Source organism: Oncorhynchus kisutch, linkage group LG11 (genome assembly GCF_002021735.2).
Source record: "Oncorhynchus kisutch isolate 150728-3 linkage group LG11, Okis_V2, whole genome shotgun sequence".
In the NCBI taxonomy this organism is placed as follows: Eukaryota; Metazoa; Chordata; class Actinopteri; order Salmoniformes; family Salmonidae; genus Oncorhynchus; species Oncorhynchus kisutch.
The window spans coordinates 65799634-65814364 of NC_034184.2; the positions used below are offsets into that span (position 1 = coordinate 65799634).

At 43.1% G+C, this 14731-nt stretch overlaps 1 protein-coding gene across 23 annotated transcripts in view; it reads right to left on the minus strand.

The window, feature by feature from the left end:
- Positions 1-14731, minus strand: part of LOC109899388 (abl interactor 1) — a 65378-nt gene that overhangs the window by 31244 nt on the left and 19403 nt on the right. For all 23 annotated transcript variants that reach the window (XM_031836120.1, XM_020494584.2, XM_020494582.2 and 20 more), the window contains exon 3: positions 2032-2208. In XM_031836120.1, the coding sequence (XP_031691980.1) occupies positions 2032-2208 (177 nt within the window). The remainder of the gene's footprint in view (positions 1-2031; positions 2209-14731) is intronic.

Consider the following 14731-nt stretch of genomic DNA (forward strand, 5'->3'; position numbering starts at 1 on the left):
CTCTACTACTCGATAATTTGTTTGCCAGCAACAAAGTATGGGCTGCATTTAAAGAACGCAAGTCTTGAGAGAATGCTTTGAAAGAAACTTGAAAAGAAAACAATATTTCAGTGTTACCATGGCTTCATTAAATTGTTACTCTCTAGATCTGAGAGCCCAGCTCAATATCAGAGAGAAATAGGAGAAACTGATCACGAGGGCGGTTCAGAAGTAAGTGCTTTTAAAAAGTCTCAAATTAATCTCCGGGTTGTTCCATGAAATGGGTGCCTTTTGCGAACTAGAAATTGTGCACAAATATTGAATTTTAAAAGCCTGGTAAATTAAATGTAGTGCCTTTAATATAGACGACATGGAAAATTCAATAAATCAGAGGTTTTATATCGAACAAACAACAAATTGTTAGATATTACTGCATGGTCGGAACTAGAAGCACAAGCATTTCGCTACACTCACATTAACATCTGCTAAACATGTGTATGTGACAAATAAAATTTTATTTGACATGAATAAAGACTTGCCAAAATTCTACATTTTGACATGTCCCTCTGTGCATCCTCTGTGACTTCTAGGAAGATTTTAACCCACTTAATTTCTGACCACAACCACAAGTTTTCACCATCATTGTAAAACACTAGTTATTTTGTTGCTTTGACAAATTAATTTCCGAAGATTACATTTTTTTTTTTACATATACCCTTTGACAGTATGTTAAAATGAGGTGAAATAAAGTAGTATCTCCAATCAAAAATGCATATTTTGATGGGTAAAATAAAATGTTAATTGTGTAGATAATCCTATTAGAAAATTAAACGTCTCAATCATAATCCGTTCAAAAGTTATTGGAATTTTTAGCCTTGTATGATGGCCAGAGTTAGGGTGATTAAATCAATGGAGGCCAGATAAAAAACTACTTTTAAATTGCACTGAGTCAGCTAGGCAGGTTTCTGTGCAAGAATAAAGGCTACTGGCTACCTGACAGGCTCACTTTCTGTTGAACTCATCATATTTCTCCTCGAATCCGCAGAAGATAAAACAATAGAGGTAAAATGGATATTGATTGAGACATGACGTAGTATTTTCATATTTTAGAACATATTAATTCCAAGTTCCTTTTATTTTTCTAAGACTTCTAACAAAAACAAGCGTCTCTCAACAGAGCACGGAGCGTATACTGCATAATCTTTTTATTTTCAAATCCTTTTACATTTAATTCAGCTCGTGTCATCCTAATTTGACTTTTAATGACCTACGGAAACAACGTTGAACGACCACAACATTTAAACCCTCATAAGCGGTTGCGAGGAACCTGCACAGCTCAGTCAACAGTGCTCAGTGCTAATTATCGGATGTATTAGGTTACGAAGTCCGACTTTTCAGATATAATGTTAATGATATGCTAGAGAAAGAACCTACCAAATGACTCGGAACATGAAGAAGCATATGTGTCTTGGTAAAATGTATTTTATAACAAAAGGAAGTACCAATTTCATCATCAAAGTGCACTCTGGCCAGAGTGGGTGGACACCCTACACCAAGTTACACTACTCAAAAAGACGCCTAAATGGTGGAACAACCCCTTTACTCACCCTTTTCACAGAGCTCTCTAAGTGTAGCTCAGTTTTTTTAGAAAGCTATCAATTCTATCAATCCTTAGTTGATTCCAACCCCCCGCCCTGGATCCAACAGAGAATATTCCTGCATGGTCAGCTATGTGTATTCTATGGATGAAAATGAGACGGTGAGAAAGACAAAGAGAGCGAGAAGGAGGAAGAGGGAGAAAGACAAGGATAAGGGGTAAAGGGGAGGGGATAAAAGGGAACTAAACAAACAGAGAGAGAGAAAGTGGAGAGAAGAAAATAAACACACACGGAGGGAGAGTGACAGAAAAATGTAAAAGAGGTGTATAGAAATAAGGTGACGAATCCAGAGCGTGTTAAAGGAGAGAGAGAAGAACAGATGGAGAACCATTGGAATACTAAACAAAACATAGACGAGGGATAAAGAGAGAACGACAGGAGACACGAAGCTCACCTTGACCCCGTGGCCCACATCGTCCAGCACGTTGTAGTCGATGGGCTTCCTGATGTATCGGACCGGCCGCTCCATGTTGGCAGGGGCGATGATCTTGTGGGTCCTCGACGTGTTCTTGTTGGTGGTGAGGATCCCGATCTCTCGCCTGGCCACCTTCTCCTTGTGGATGTCCACCGTCTAGAGACACGGGAGGGGGTGGGGAGGGGGGTGGGAAGACATGATAAGTGCCTTATACAAGAGCTGTGGGACATAGAGCAGGGACCTTTGATTGAATTACAACCTTGTCATATAGTAACTAAAGCAGGTTTAATTGAATCATGTCGTGGCGGTTTTCATCACCAAGCTCGCAATCCCTTTACGTAGCTGGTACACACCAGTAAAATCAATTACAGTGCATAATGGAAGCCGAACAGGAGCCGTAATGACCCGCTATGTACAGACCATGATGCCTTTGGCTTCCCTCCAAAACCGTTAGTGACATGTTGTTCAAGGCCGTCACAAATGAACAAAGACTACGGTGAAGACAACTCACTTCTACCACCAATAACTCATTGAGTTATGGTGATTCCCGGATATTATCATTTAGGAAGGTAGGTAGCGTATGTGCCCTCTTGAAACAGTAAGCCTCCGGCTATTTCAATGGATGACTTGTACCATCTAAACTCAGCAAAGCACCAGGAATAAGGTCTACTAGCAATGCAATCATTTGAGAATCCAATATTATTATTTTTTTTTAACTACAGGCATAAAGCATGTGCATTCATTAAAGACACAGAAACCTATACTTGATTCATACGTCAGTATAATCAAATCTAAATACACAGGGTCCTACAATGAATATTTCGATCCATTATAACTAAATCTTCAATGTTAGAAGGCTGATAAAACAATGAAGCCCAAGGCCAAAATGAGATACATTATTGAAGTTTCATGAAGAGAAAGGAGTGTTTTGCTTCTGTAAATGATGGCTGTTTGATAAATCGCCTACTGCTCTTTAAAACTGACTAATTGTCTCATCCTTTCATTTATAGGCTCCAGTCCACCACTTCTGTTTAAGACCCATGGGCATTTGCATAGCAACAAAGTGTGTGTGCTTGAGAGAGAGCGAAAGAGTGGGAGAAAGTTTGTTGTGAGTGAGAGTGAATGTGTTGGTGTGTGTGTGTGTGTGTGTGAATAGTTTGGAGGTATGCATGTGCACACACTGCGGTATGAACCAGGTCTAACCAAGGCCCACACACACACAGAGGATCTCTAAAGTTGACCCTTCCCAGAGGACCACGCCACACAGTATGCACCGTTGAATTTCAGGGCGACACTCAAACTCTCTGCCAACTACACTTACATTACGAGTCAGGGAAGCACTGGGCCTTCTTCAGCCGTAAGAACCCGGGGTGTGACGGTTCTTTGAGATTTGTCTGAGGTTGTTTGTCATCACTGTACTGTGTCGAGACTGTTTCCTGAAGTATGCTGCTTCCAAAGACTGAGAAAGACGCTGGAGATATCAAAGATCCCATGCAGACTGATAGTAATGAGAGCAGAGTATTGTGAAGGGGTGCAGAAGAGCTATGAAAGGCTCAGTCTTATCAGCTGGAGGGGAACAGTCATTCTTTTCAAGATTCCCTTTTTGATTGGATTGTTTTCATGTTCAAGCAACAGGGATTTTCTCACAGCGTCTAAGGAGGAGAGAGAACTGTTCAGTTCGGCAAGTGATGGTGATCAGTCACAGTTCTACCCATCACAACAAGTACAACCATCACAACCACCATGAAGTCTATCAAAAATGATCACCGTCAAATGTCAACGTTTTCCCATTCTCTCCTTTCCCGGGCTCCAATCGGGTATAGAAGAGCCATAGAGGAAATTATCTTCCTCCGAGGAGATGAAAGGGGACCAATGTCAGCCGAGGGCCGGCCGGGTAGTCAAACCAACGGTTTTCTCAGGGGAGGGAATGCTGGCCGGAGCCAACAGACAGAGGATTCCATTCATGCCACAGACAGACAGGACTCTGGACTTTGAGTCTCCCTTATCTCGGAGAAGAGAGAATTAACTAGAGTTTGTTAGGTAGCGTTTGCACTGTTAGCGTCGTAACAATAAGTTGGCGTCATCTACTTCTGTATACCGGTAGTTACTTCATTACCAGCGCATGCGTAATATTTGCTCCCATACAAATCCTCCCCATGATCCATAAAGAAACAATATTATCTTCAAAATGCCTTGTGTATTTGTATGAGTTAAAGGGAGAAAGGGGGTGAGGTCGAGTACAGTAGTCCATTATGACTTGTGATTGGACGGCAGGACATAAGTGCACTTTATTCAAAAGGTCTAGTCCAACAAACCCTTCAATGTGTATGGCACTGAGCCGTGGACCAAACATCCTCCAAAACATGCTGGTCTACCATTAGAGTGATAAGACTGTTTTCAAACTCAACATCCAATAACTGAGAAAAGAGACAGGGAAGGTTTACAGCAGGCTTTCGCCAACACTGAATTATGAACGCCGGGGTACTGGGAAAATAAAATAACCTCAACACTGGTCCCAGGAAATCAATTCTCAGTTAGATCAAGAGGTTCAGTGAGTGGTTTGCCGAGAGCAGTGAGGACTGATGGTCGGAGGAGTGGAGTTAAGTGTTCCTGGCCGTATTCCAACAGTCCAGTCTATGACCTTACCTCGCCCTATTCGGCACCCACAACAGAGCAATGTCTGGGGGGGGGGGGGGGGGGAATAAATGTCTGTTGGGTTAGATTCCATTGTAAAAAGAAACAGGCTTGGTGGTTTGAGAAATCACTGTTTTGTTAGTAGGATGACTCAACGGCAGTTGTCACTTGTCACCAAGTGGTAAGCTACTTGTGGATACAGTTACAGTAAGTTGTTCCCGCAATGATTATTAATTTAACAACCTCTTTAGAGGCTTCTGGAAAAGTTCAGCTGTAGGAAGTGAACAACGCGCAGAAGAAAAACTAGGACCATAGCAAAAGAACCTGTCAGGGATATACCGCAGCTAGACTTGGAAACTGACCCATGATGTTAGAATGCACTAACGCTCCTTATCAGAGTACACAGAGTAGCACAAACAGCAGCGCAGCTGGCATCGGGAGGAAGTTCATACCCTTCCTGTGAGAGAAGAAAATAGCTTTGCTGAAGTACGGCTCACAAATGTTACACAAGTGTTAAGACTTTGAGAGACAAAGTATTAGGGATTTCTTTAAAAAAGGATTTCGACCGCAATTGGTGTGTGCTCAATCAAAATGTCTGCCGATTGAGATGGGCTTTTCCCCGTTCAGTATCAAACTGGCTGCTCCGTCACACATCCACACCAAAAGTCCTTTCCTCATGAATGTTAAACTAGTATTGTGGAAAGCTTAAATGGGAATGCATGGTGAATAGCTTTTCCCTTCCAGTCTCAAACCAGACAAAGAGTTCAATCAATGATGTTTTTCAGAATGACTTTTGCTGACCAGTGCTGAACTAGCTAAATAAAAAAAGAACCTTTTCAGGTCTACAGCTGAGCACAATACCAGCCGATTTGCGTTTGTACTTCAGGAGGCTGTCTGGAGTTCTGCTGAATAGACCTTGCCCAGCTGGAAGGACGATTCACATGTGTTCTCAATCACTGTCATCCACATGCCCCGAGTCAGCTCGCTTCTATCCCAGAACACACTGGGCAGCATTGGTTTGGCCTTCTCTGTCAACAAGCCTTTAGGAATGTGTGAGTGCAAATGTGTCCGTGTGGAAATGAAGGAGCTCCTCCCTATTTCCCTTTTCTCTACTTCTTATCTCTTGGACCTTCATTCTTCTCCCTCTCCTCCTCTTCGTCAACCTCTCCTCTTGTCCTCTTTTCTTGCCTTCCTTTGCTTTTTGATTTCCATCATGCTCCATTTCCCCCCCCCACTCACCTCATCCCGCTCAGCCTTTTCCCTCTCCTTCTGCCCCTCCTCTCTTTCCACTCACCCACCTCACACCCAGTGAATAGTCACCCTCGTCCATGATTGGAGGACCTTGGTCACCATTTGTCTTGCTGCCAGTTCATTCCTTCCCCATCATACCTCTACCAGCTGGAGTCCGTGGCTATTTCAGGACATTAAAGCAAATGTCATTTTTTGAAGATGAGGAAGTAATCCCTTCCATTTGGGCTGTGGGTGGCTGGTCAACCTTTTCGCTGTACACCAACACTGTGGTTGCTATGTGGGCTTGTCGTGTCCTTCGTAGCAGCAACAAGAAACTACTTCAGTGAAGAATTGTCAAGAGTACTTTCTCTTAATATTGTGAGAAACAAGCTCAGAACATGGTTCAAAATGTCTGCTGTAACTAGTTCCCCCAAGTGGTAAAGACTAGTATAAGTGGAATCCCATACACAGTGTGATGATGGATCCCGGCTGGAGGATGTCTCAGACTAATGGGGTTGGTGGGGTTGTTGACCCCGGTCTCCCTCCCTCTCTATATTGATTTACACCTCAACTGATTCCTCAGACAGTGGGGAGGGGGGGGGGGGGGGGAGCAGGGGAGAGAATTGACACATTTACACAAGGGCCCTCCACATCAGCAGGGGGATTATAAATCTCACACAGGCAGGGCAGAGAATCAAAGAACCGGGAATGGAATTTCAGAGCCTTTCGTAAACCTGGCTTGACATCTGTCTTCAGACATACCGTACACACACACTGTTCTGTAGAAATCAGGGAGAGAGAGAGAGATAGAAAAATGAGAATCTCCATACTTTGATATGCTGCAGAGAGTTGGCTTCACTGCTGTAACTGACAGAAAGAAAAATGGCACTTTCAGCGCTTTGGCAGCGTGGTCGGAGGATGATCGCCGCAATAAAAACGGCAGCTTTGCACAAATCCATGGACGGACAGAAATCCAACAGATCTGTAGCCATACGGTTGGGCTGGGTGAACATTAACGGACAAATATGCCCTTCATGCCACTGTGTGTGTGTGTGTGTGTGTGTGTGTGTGTGTGTGTGTGTGTGTGTGTGTGTGTGGTTAGCTCAACTGGACAAATGTGCCAATGGTTAATAATAGAGTTTAACCATACATGATTATATTTGGACAGAGAGAGAGAAAACTGCAATGCCCAGATGTTTCAACAAACTGGCAGAGTCAGCAGCTTCCTGGAGAGATACTTTTTTTGTTGGGTGGTATCTAAAACCCGAACCGTTTGAGCTACAAACTAATAAGTCATTACCATCGAAAGATGACCCTCGCGAACAGGGCAGTGTCAGTTGTTTTACTCTTCGACATCCACAAGCTTTTCCGGCAGTCTGAACTCTGTCGCAGATGTCCTAATTTTGAAGAGGTCTTCTCGGAAAAATCAACTGTCCAGACCGAATGGTTGGAGCAACAAACTAATGCCACCAATATCGAAAGGGGAGACTCGCGAGCACAAAGGTGTCGGTTGTTTTGCTCTATGATGCACACAAGCTTACGGGGATCGTCTGAAGGTAACCCAGGAAGGGTCTGACCAAATGGCCCAACATGCATAGGGGGTAAAAAAAGGGTGGATACGGTGACCAAATGTGTGTAAACATTTATTTATTTTTTACGTTTTCTTATTTCTCTCTGTCAGATGTAGTACAGACCCTTCAAAAACACTTGCCCTGTGATTTTTTTGGGGGTGGGCTGTCTGTTTTTCCATGTACAGATGTGTATCTATGAGCTATAGCAGTAAAGGCCAAATTCAATGTTTCCTCAAATAACATTTTTTTTTATACATACAGGAGTCCTAAAATTCAAAATCAAATGACTAAATGATGCCTTTCATGACCATCGTAAAACAATTCCATATGTTAACTTAATGCGATTTAAGGCCGCGGTATCTTCACAGATGGCAGAAGACAACGAGTTACAACAAAGATCTATCACAACTCTCACCGTGTCTGGCTTTTGCCAACTTTAACAAGCACATCTATCTGTGGTGTGAGACAAACAATAGCGGTTCCGGAAAGGGGAGGACAGATCACTCAAAGACAAACCTATAGCCTGGCTTCTGTATGTTTCTCAGGGCACTGAATGCCCTCTGCGGTGCGAGCCATCACGGCTGTCTAGGAGCCCCGAGAGAGCCCCGTTTCTCAGGGCATTTAGTGTAACCCAGCACATCATGTGAGAGATTCCATCTAACGAGTGAGACAAAATGTCCACTCAAGGAGTCCTCTAGGAGACCAGGATCTGGCAGCATGTGTAGAGTCTCTTCAGAAAAACAGAATTCTTCCGGTGAATCTAACACCCGGTCTCTAGAACACTTTCAATATTGCATAGCCGGGGGCAGAGGGGGGACGGAAGAGACCAGCTAACTATTTGTCCGGTGTGAGAAAACTAAGGCAGATTGTCTTTCCCATCAATGAAAAACAGTATATCAGAGTGTCGGGACAACATGCCAAGGTCGACCATTTGTTTGTGGACACAGCACATTTGGGGTTTCTGTACAAAAACACCTACTGTGATTTTTCCCATGTAGTCTAGGCATGTCGCCAATATCAAGTCAAAGACTGGACTCTCAAATTCAAGTACAGAATGGACCATATTAGCATTGCAGAAGCTCCATTAGCATATTGGGTTGGGTTAAAACGTCCCACTTTACACAATTGCACCACATTCACATTGAACATTTAAAAAAAAATTAAAAAGTGGGTTGTTCCTTGAAATGAGTGCCTTTTGCGACCCTTTGATATTTTAAGTAGAATTTGTGCACCAGTATTGAATTTTAAAAGCATGTTATATTAAATCAAGTGCCTTTTAATATAGATCACATGGAGAATTCAACATATCAGATTTTTTAAATGAATAAAGACTTGCTAAATTGCCAAAATGCAGCCTTCTGACATGTCCTTCATTGCACCCTCTGTGACATCTTGGAAGATTTAACCCACGTAATCCCATGGCTAAAATATATATTTTTTTAGATTCTCACCAATTTCATGGTATCCAATTGGTAGTTACAGTCTTGCTGTAACTCCCTTACGGTGTCAGGAGAGGACAAGGACATCCCTGCCGGCCAAACCCTCCCCTAACCCGGACAATGCTGGGCCAATTGTGCGACGCCCAATGGGTCCCCCGGTCGCGGCCGGCTGAGACAGAGCCTGGACTCGAACCCAGAATCTCTAGTGGCACAGCTAGCACTGCGATGCAGTGCCTTAGACCACTGTGCCACTCGGGAGGACCTTGAAAATATAAAACGTTTTATTTTTTAATTTAAAAAAGGAACACATTTTTACTCCCCAATTAATCCTGAAATTTCACCGGGGAAAAAGCCCTGTTTGTTTGTATGGTCCACCATTCATCACGAGTGTCAGTATAGCATGATTTGGAGTAGGGTAAGGGTGTTTTCCTATGCATCATCAGAGCATCATCAGACCAGCTTCCCTGTTCTGTGTTAACTTCTAACCCCTTTTCCCCTTCCCCCCTTCAAAGCTTCATCCTTGCCAAAACTGTCCTCTCCGCGTAACAAACCATCTTCAATTAGATCCAATCATATTTTCCTGCGCTCTACTGTTCCCCATGGCTCTACGAACACCAGTGGGACATTCCCATCTAGAGGAGACAGAAATCAAAATGCCGTTCCTCAAAGCTAAGCCATAGTCAGTGTTTTCCCTAGGTCTTTATATCAGGCGGGGCACAAATATCTCGGAAGCGTCACCAAAAAGGTAGACCGCTAAAGACTATTAGCTGAGGCTATGCTCCATATACAGTAGGTGCCACTCAGAAATGACCACCTGCGTATTTACTGATTAGCTGTGAGAGTGACAGATGTCTATAACCAGCCTGAGATTACACTCTGGATGGCAGTGCTTTATTTCAAAGTCCCTAAAACCTAAAATAGTATTTTAACAAATTCAGGAAATGGAAAAAGTCCTGACTTTTCAAAAATGTTTCTTGTTTTCCTACCTTGTAAGGACATTCTTGACCTGATAATGTAGGCACACACACACACACACACCACACCACACCACACCACACACACACACACCAACACATCCATCATCCATTCCAACCCCACCCTATGTGCAGTTGCTTACATAGAGAAAGGCACGCATGACAGAGAAAGGACACACTGACAAGCATTGGGATTAGCAGGAAACACCGGCCCCCCCAGCCACGTACATACGCTCATCTGTGGAAGTTCATATCCTGTTTGGATGAAATCCATCTCCGCCCAGCACACAGCAGCATGAGGGAGGTCAGAGTCAGCACTGCAGCACACACACAGGCAGCAGGGGTTTTTCTGCATAGAAAAGTCTTGGGCGGGACACTTTCAGGGCCGCATACGTTTATTTATTATCTGTATCATTTTGGGATGGAAAAACATTCAATATAAAACGTCTACAACCAGATATCAAGTATGTAGAAAATATAATGGCCCTATATCTTTAAAAAAAATAATAAGATCATCTTTGAGAACGCACAATCACCGAAATAAAATCTAGTCAGCCAGGTCGCTGTAAATGAGAATGTGTTCTCAAATCAACTTACCTGGTAAAATAAGCTTAAAATTTATAAAACTATTCCAGAAGTTAAGCATTCAGGAATATTGATTTTGTGTTTGAGTCACTCAGATAGCATAAATTCTACTCATTTTGCCAGTGTTTAAGTAAATTACCTTTAAAACTGAAAGATGTATTCTCAGACACATGACATGATATGTAGAATTGTGTGTAGAAGCAGCAGATAGCCTAGCGGTTAGGAGCTTTGGGGCCAGTAACCAAACGGTCGCTGGTTCGCATTTCCGAGCCAATCAGGTGGAAAAAAAATCTCGATGTGCCCTTGTGCAAGGCAATTAATTCCTCCTGTAAGTCGCTCTGGATAAGTGCGTCTGCTAAATTACTAAAAAGTCATTTAAAACAGCTACACCGTGTCACTGCGGTCAACAGGAGGGCCGCAAAAATGTTCGGTCAGTGACAATGCCATTGACCCCCGCCATTGACCCCCATTTTAATCCAGATTTTTTTTTTTTAACACACACACAGCTGTGCTCATACCAAGTAGCACAGACGCGTCACATGCATGCAGTCCTATAATCTCAAAACAATCGACTGTCGAGAGCCATGTATTATAGAGTTGTGGTGTGGCAGATTCTCGGTGCATGGAATAACTCAGCGTTGTGAGCAGCACTGACTTCAATTAGCTGTCTGGCAGGCCCAAGTGCATCCGTGCCACAGAGGAACCTCATGAAACGGCAGCCAAGTGAGTGGTGTTCTGTTTGATGCTTTCACATGCACTGTTTGACATACAGAGGAGTGTACAAAACATTAAGAACACCTTCTTATTGAGTTGCACCCCACCTTTTGCCCTCAGAACAGCCTCAATTTGTCAGGGCATGGACTCTACAAGGTGTCGAAAGACTTACACAGGGATGCTGGCCCATGTTGACTCCAATGTTTCCCACAGTTGTGTTAAGTTGGCAGGATGTCCAGTGGGTGGTGGACCATTCTTGATACACACAGGAAACTGTTAAGCATGAAAAACCCAGCAGCGTTGCAGTTCTAGACACACCTGGAACCTACTACCATACCCCATTCAAAGGCACTTAAATATTGTACTTGCCCATCCACACTGAATGGCACACATACACAATCCATGTCTCAATTGTCAAGGCTTAAAAATCCTTCTTTAACCTGTTTCCTCCCCTTCATCTACACTGATTTGAAGTGGATTGAACAGGTGACAATAAGCGATCATAGCTTTCACCAGGATTCACTTGGTCAGTCTGTCATGGAAATCGCTGTTCCTAATGTTTTGTACACAGTGTAGACAGAGCTCTGCGAAGTCTGATACCATCGCTAGCTGGGCTTCTCCCTTTACGAAAATATTCAAACATGCTCATCTTTACTGTGCATGAATAAACATGCGTGCACGCACACACACACTTTCCTATTAACACAGGGTATGACGGAGTGATGTTCTCTCTGTGTGAAGCCCGCTCTGACGCTGGGACAGACAAAACGCTCCCTGTTCACTGCTTCTCACACAGCACAAGGTGACACCAGTCTATTCTCTCCTCAGCCTCAGATACTAGGGCTGGGAATTAACAAAAGGACCTCACGACACGATATTATCGCGATACTTAGGTGCCGATACGATATGTACTGCGATTCTCACGTATAAGTATATGTATAGCTATTCGATACTGTGATTTTATTGCGATTCAATGTTCCAAACACATTGCTCAACATGCTGCATGCTCTGCCTGCTGCAGAGGGCCAAGAGAGAGCCATGATGAAAACTAGTTTTGGAGAACAAGCTATGATGTTAAAATAAAATAAACATTTTGGTGCAGGTACAGCCAAATAGCGCAAAAATCATATTGCGATAGTCAAAACGATACAATATAAATTGCTAAAATAAAAAAATCCTGATATACAACTATCAATTTCCCCCCCATCACTACTAGATACTGCAGGGAAACTCTGTTCATCAACGGCAACGGTGAGAGCATTGGCAGGGTTAGAACACAATCAACCATCACTACATACAGCGTAAGGAAACATGCATAGCCATGTACACAGCGGGAAGACCAAGAGTCGATGAATGTTAATAGCTAACGACTTAGCAACACACACGCAACTGTATAGCCTCAAATTATGTTCTAAACATCACATTTCCCCCCCACAGAAGCATATTCTTTGACTGCTACATTAAAGGCTATGCGATCATACAAATTGCATCTTTAACTCAGGATGCGCTGCATTAGGCCTACTGATTGCTAGATGTAGATGCCAGAAAGCAACCATGGGGAGGGAGGGAGAAGGTGCCCACACAGACACCAGTCAGCGGACACTCCCTATTCCTTAACCATGGGCTAACCTTCCAGACGCCAGGCCTGGCCACACCACGCCACGCCCAGGAGGATCAGTCATCAGCCCCATCCACCACCACATTCTGGCTCACCACCACCCATAGCTTGGCATCTAAAAGGAATGACTGAGGGAATTATGACAAGAATTAGATGACCTCCTCTGTTGGGAGATCAAGTGAAATAAGCGATTTGTAACGTTTTGAAAACAACCCACTCAGAGCACCAACATCCCTACACTATTGTCCATTTCCTGACAGTGAATTCTCAGAATCGATGTAAGCTAACACACACACTTCAGCTTTTAAAAAGAGCTTGCAATGTGTCGCAGTCTTTCCTCCTCATTTCCCATTCACCACCAGAACGTAAGCTGGGCTATTCTCCAGTCTGCCCGCGAGCTGGGAGTGAACTCGGCGCTAGTTTTTATAATGATCCATCTCTGAACAGGACAAGAGAGCGATAAAAACAGCCACAGCTTGTGGATCATAGCACTAACTTGATTATTACCACAGAGATTGGACATCAATCCACAGCGACTGGTCAGGGATGTCATTCTAGTTGTCTACACATCATTCCTAGCTTTCAATATCCCAAATGTCACCAAATAATTGATTGAAACTCACTGTTTTGCAATTAAGGTCTACAGTAGCCTCAACAGCACGCTGTTGGGTAGCACCATGGTTCAGCCAGAGGACAGCTGGTTTCCATCCTCCTCTTGATACATCAACTTCAAAACAAGACCTAGGAGGCTCATGGGTCTCACCCCCTTCCATAGACTTAAACAGTAATTATGACAACTTCCTGAAGACGTCCTCCAACCTATCAGAGCTCTTGCAGTATGAACTGACGCTGTCCACCTAATCAAAGGATTAGAGAATGAATCTTGTACTGAAAGCATAGGCTACAGCTAGCTAGCACTGCAGTGCATCAAATGTGGTGAGTAGTTGACTGAAACAGAAAGAAAGACTATATTTAACAGTTTTGAACAAATGAATTTCTTTAAAAATTGAGAAGCAAAAGAGAGCAAGAGATTTTAATAAATATTTTAAAAAATCCCCCACGTTCCCTTAGCTAGAGAATGCAGCTAGCTAGTTTAGCCTACTCAAACAGAAAGGGATGCTATGTTAGCTAGCTGGCTATGGCCATCCAACACTGGAACTCTTCCAAGTCAAGGTAAGCCTTTGGTTTTATAAATGTATTGCCACTGGGGCCCGCCGGTGTTACTGCTTAACTGCTTTCTGACTGTACTGCATGATTGTAACAGGTTTACTTATGCATTCTAGTAGCTATGTTATGATGTTAACTAATATGGTGACAACGATGTAGGCTGTGTGTAGCAGTTATGATATGATTTTTCGCCTGGTCACAGACAGCTGATGTGTTGTGCACTGAAGTCCACAAGCAAAGGGAAAAGGTGAGAGGAGGAGAGCTCAGATGAGAGAAGGAATTCTACAACGAGCAAAATTATCATGCTGTTTGTATGTGGCTGCTATGAAAGTGAACTGTGTTCGATCAGGGGAGTATTCATTCTGCCAATTCTGTTGAAAACCTTTTAAACTGGAGCAAACGAAACGGGTATTAACATACCTGAATATGTCCAATAGAAACTATTGTTTGCACTAAGGATTACACCCTAGATCAGCTAGATGCAGGCAAGAGTGTGCAAGGCGGTTTTGAATGTGTCACCTTGATTACTCAAATTTCTCTCTCAACTTGTGCAACTACATTGTAAACTTTCATTCATTGGCTAGGTTGTAGCTACGTCATGATGGGTATAGGGAAAATTTGAGTATCATTAGTATGCCCCTCCAAAAATAAGTCCCCCCTCATCTTAAATGTTACCGACCGCCACAGAGAGACTAGGCTAATTATGGCTAGCTATTAATCTAGTTAATTAGCAAGATAAATAAAATA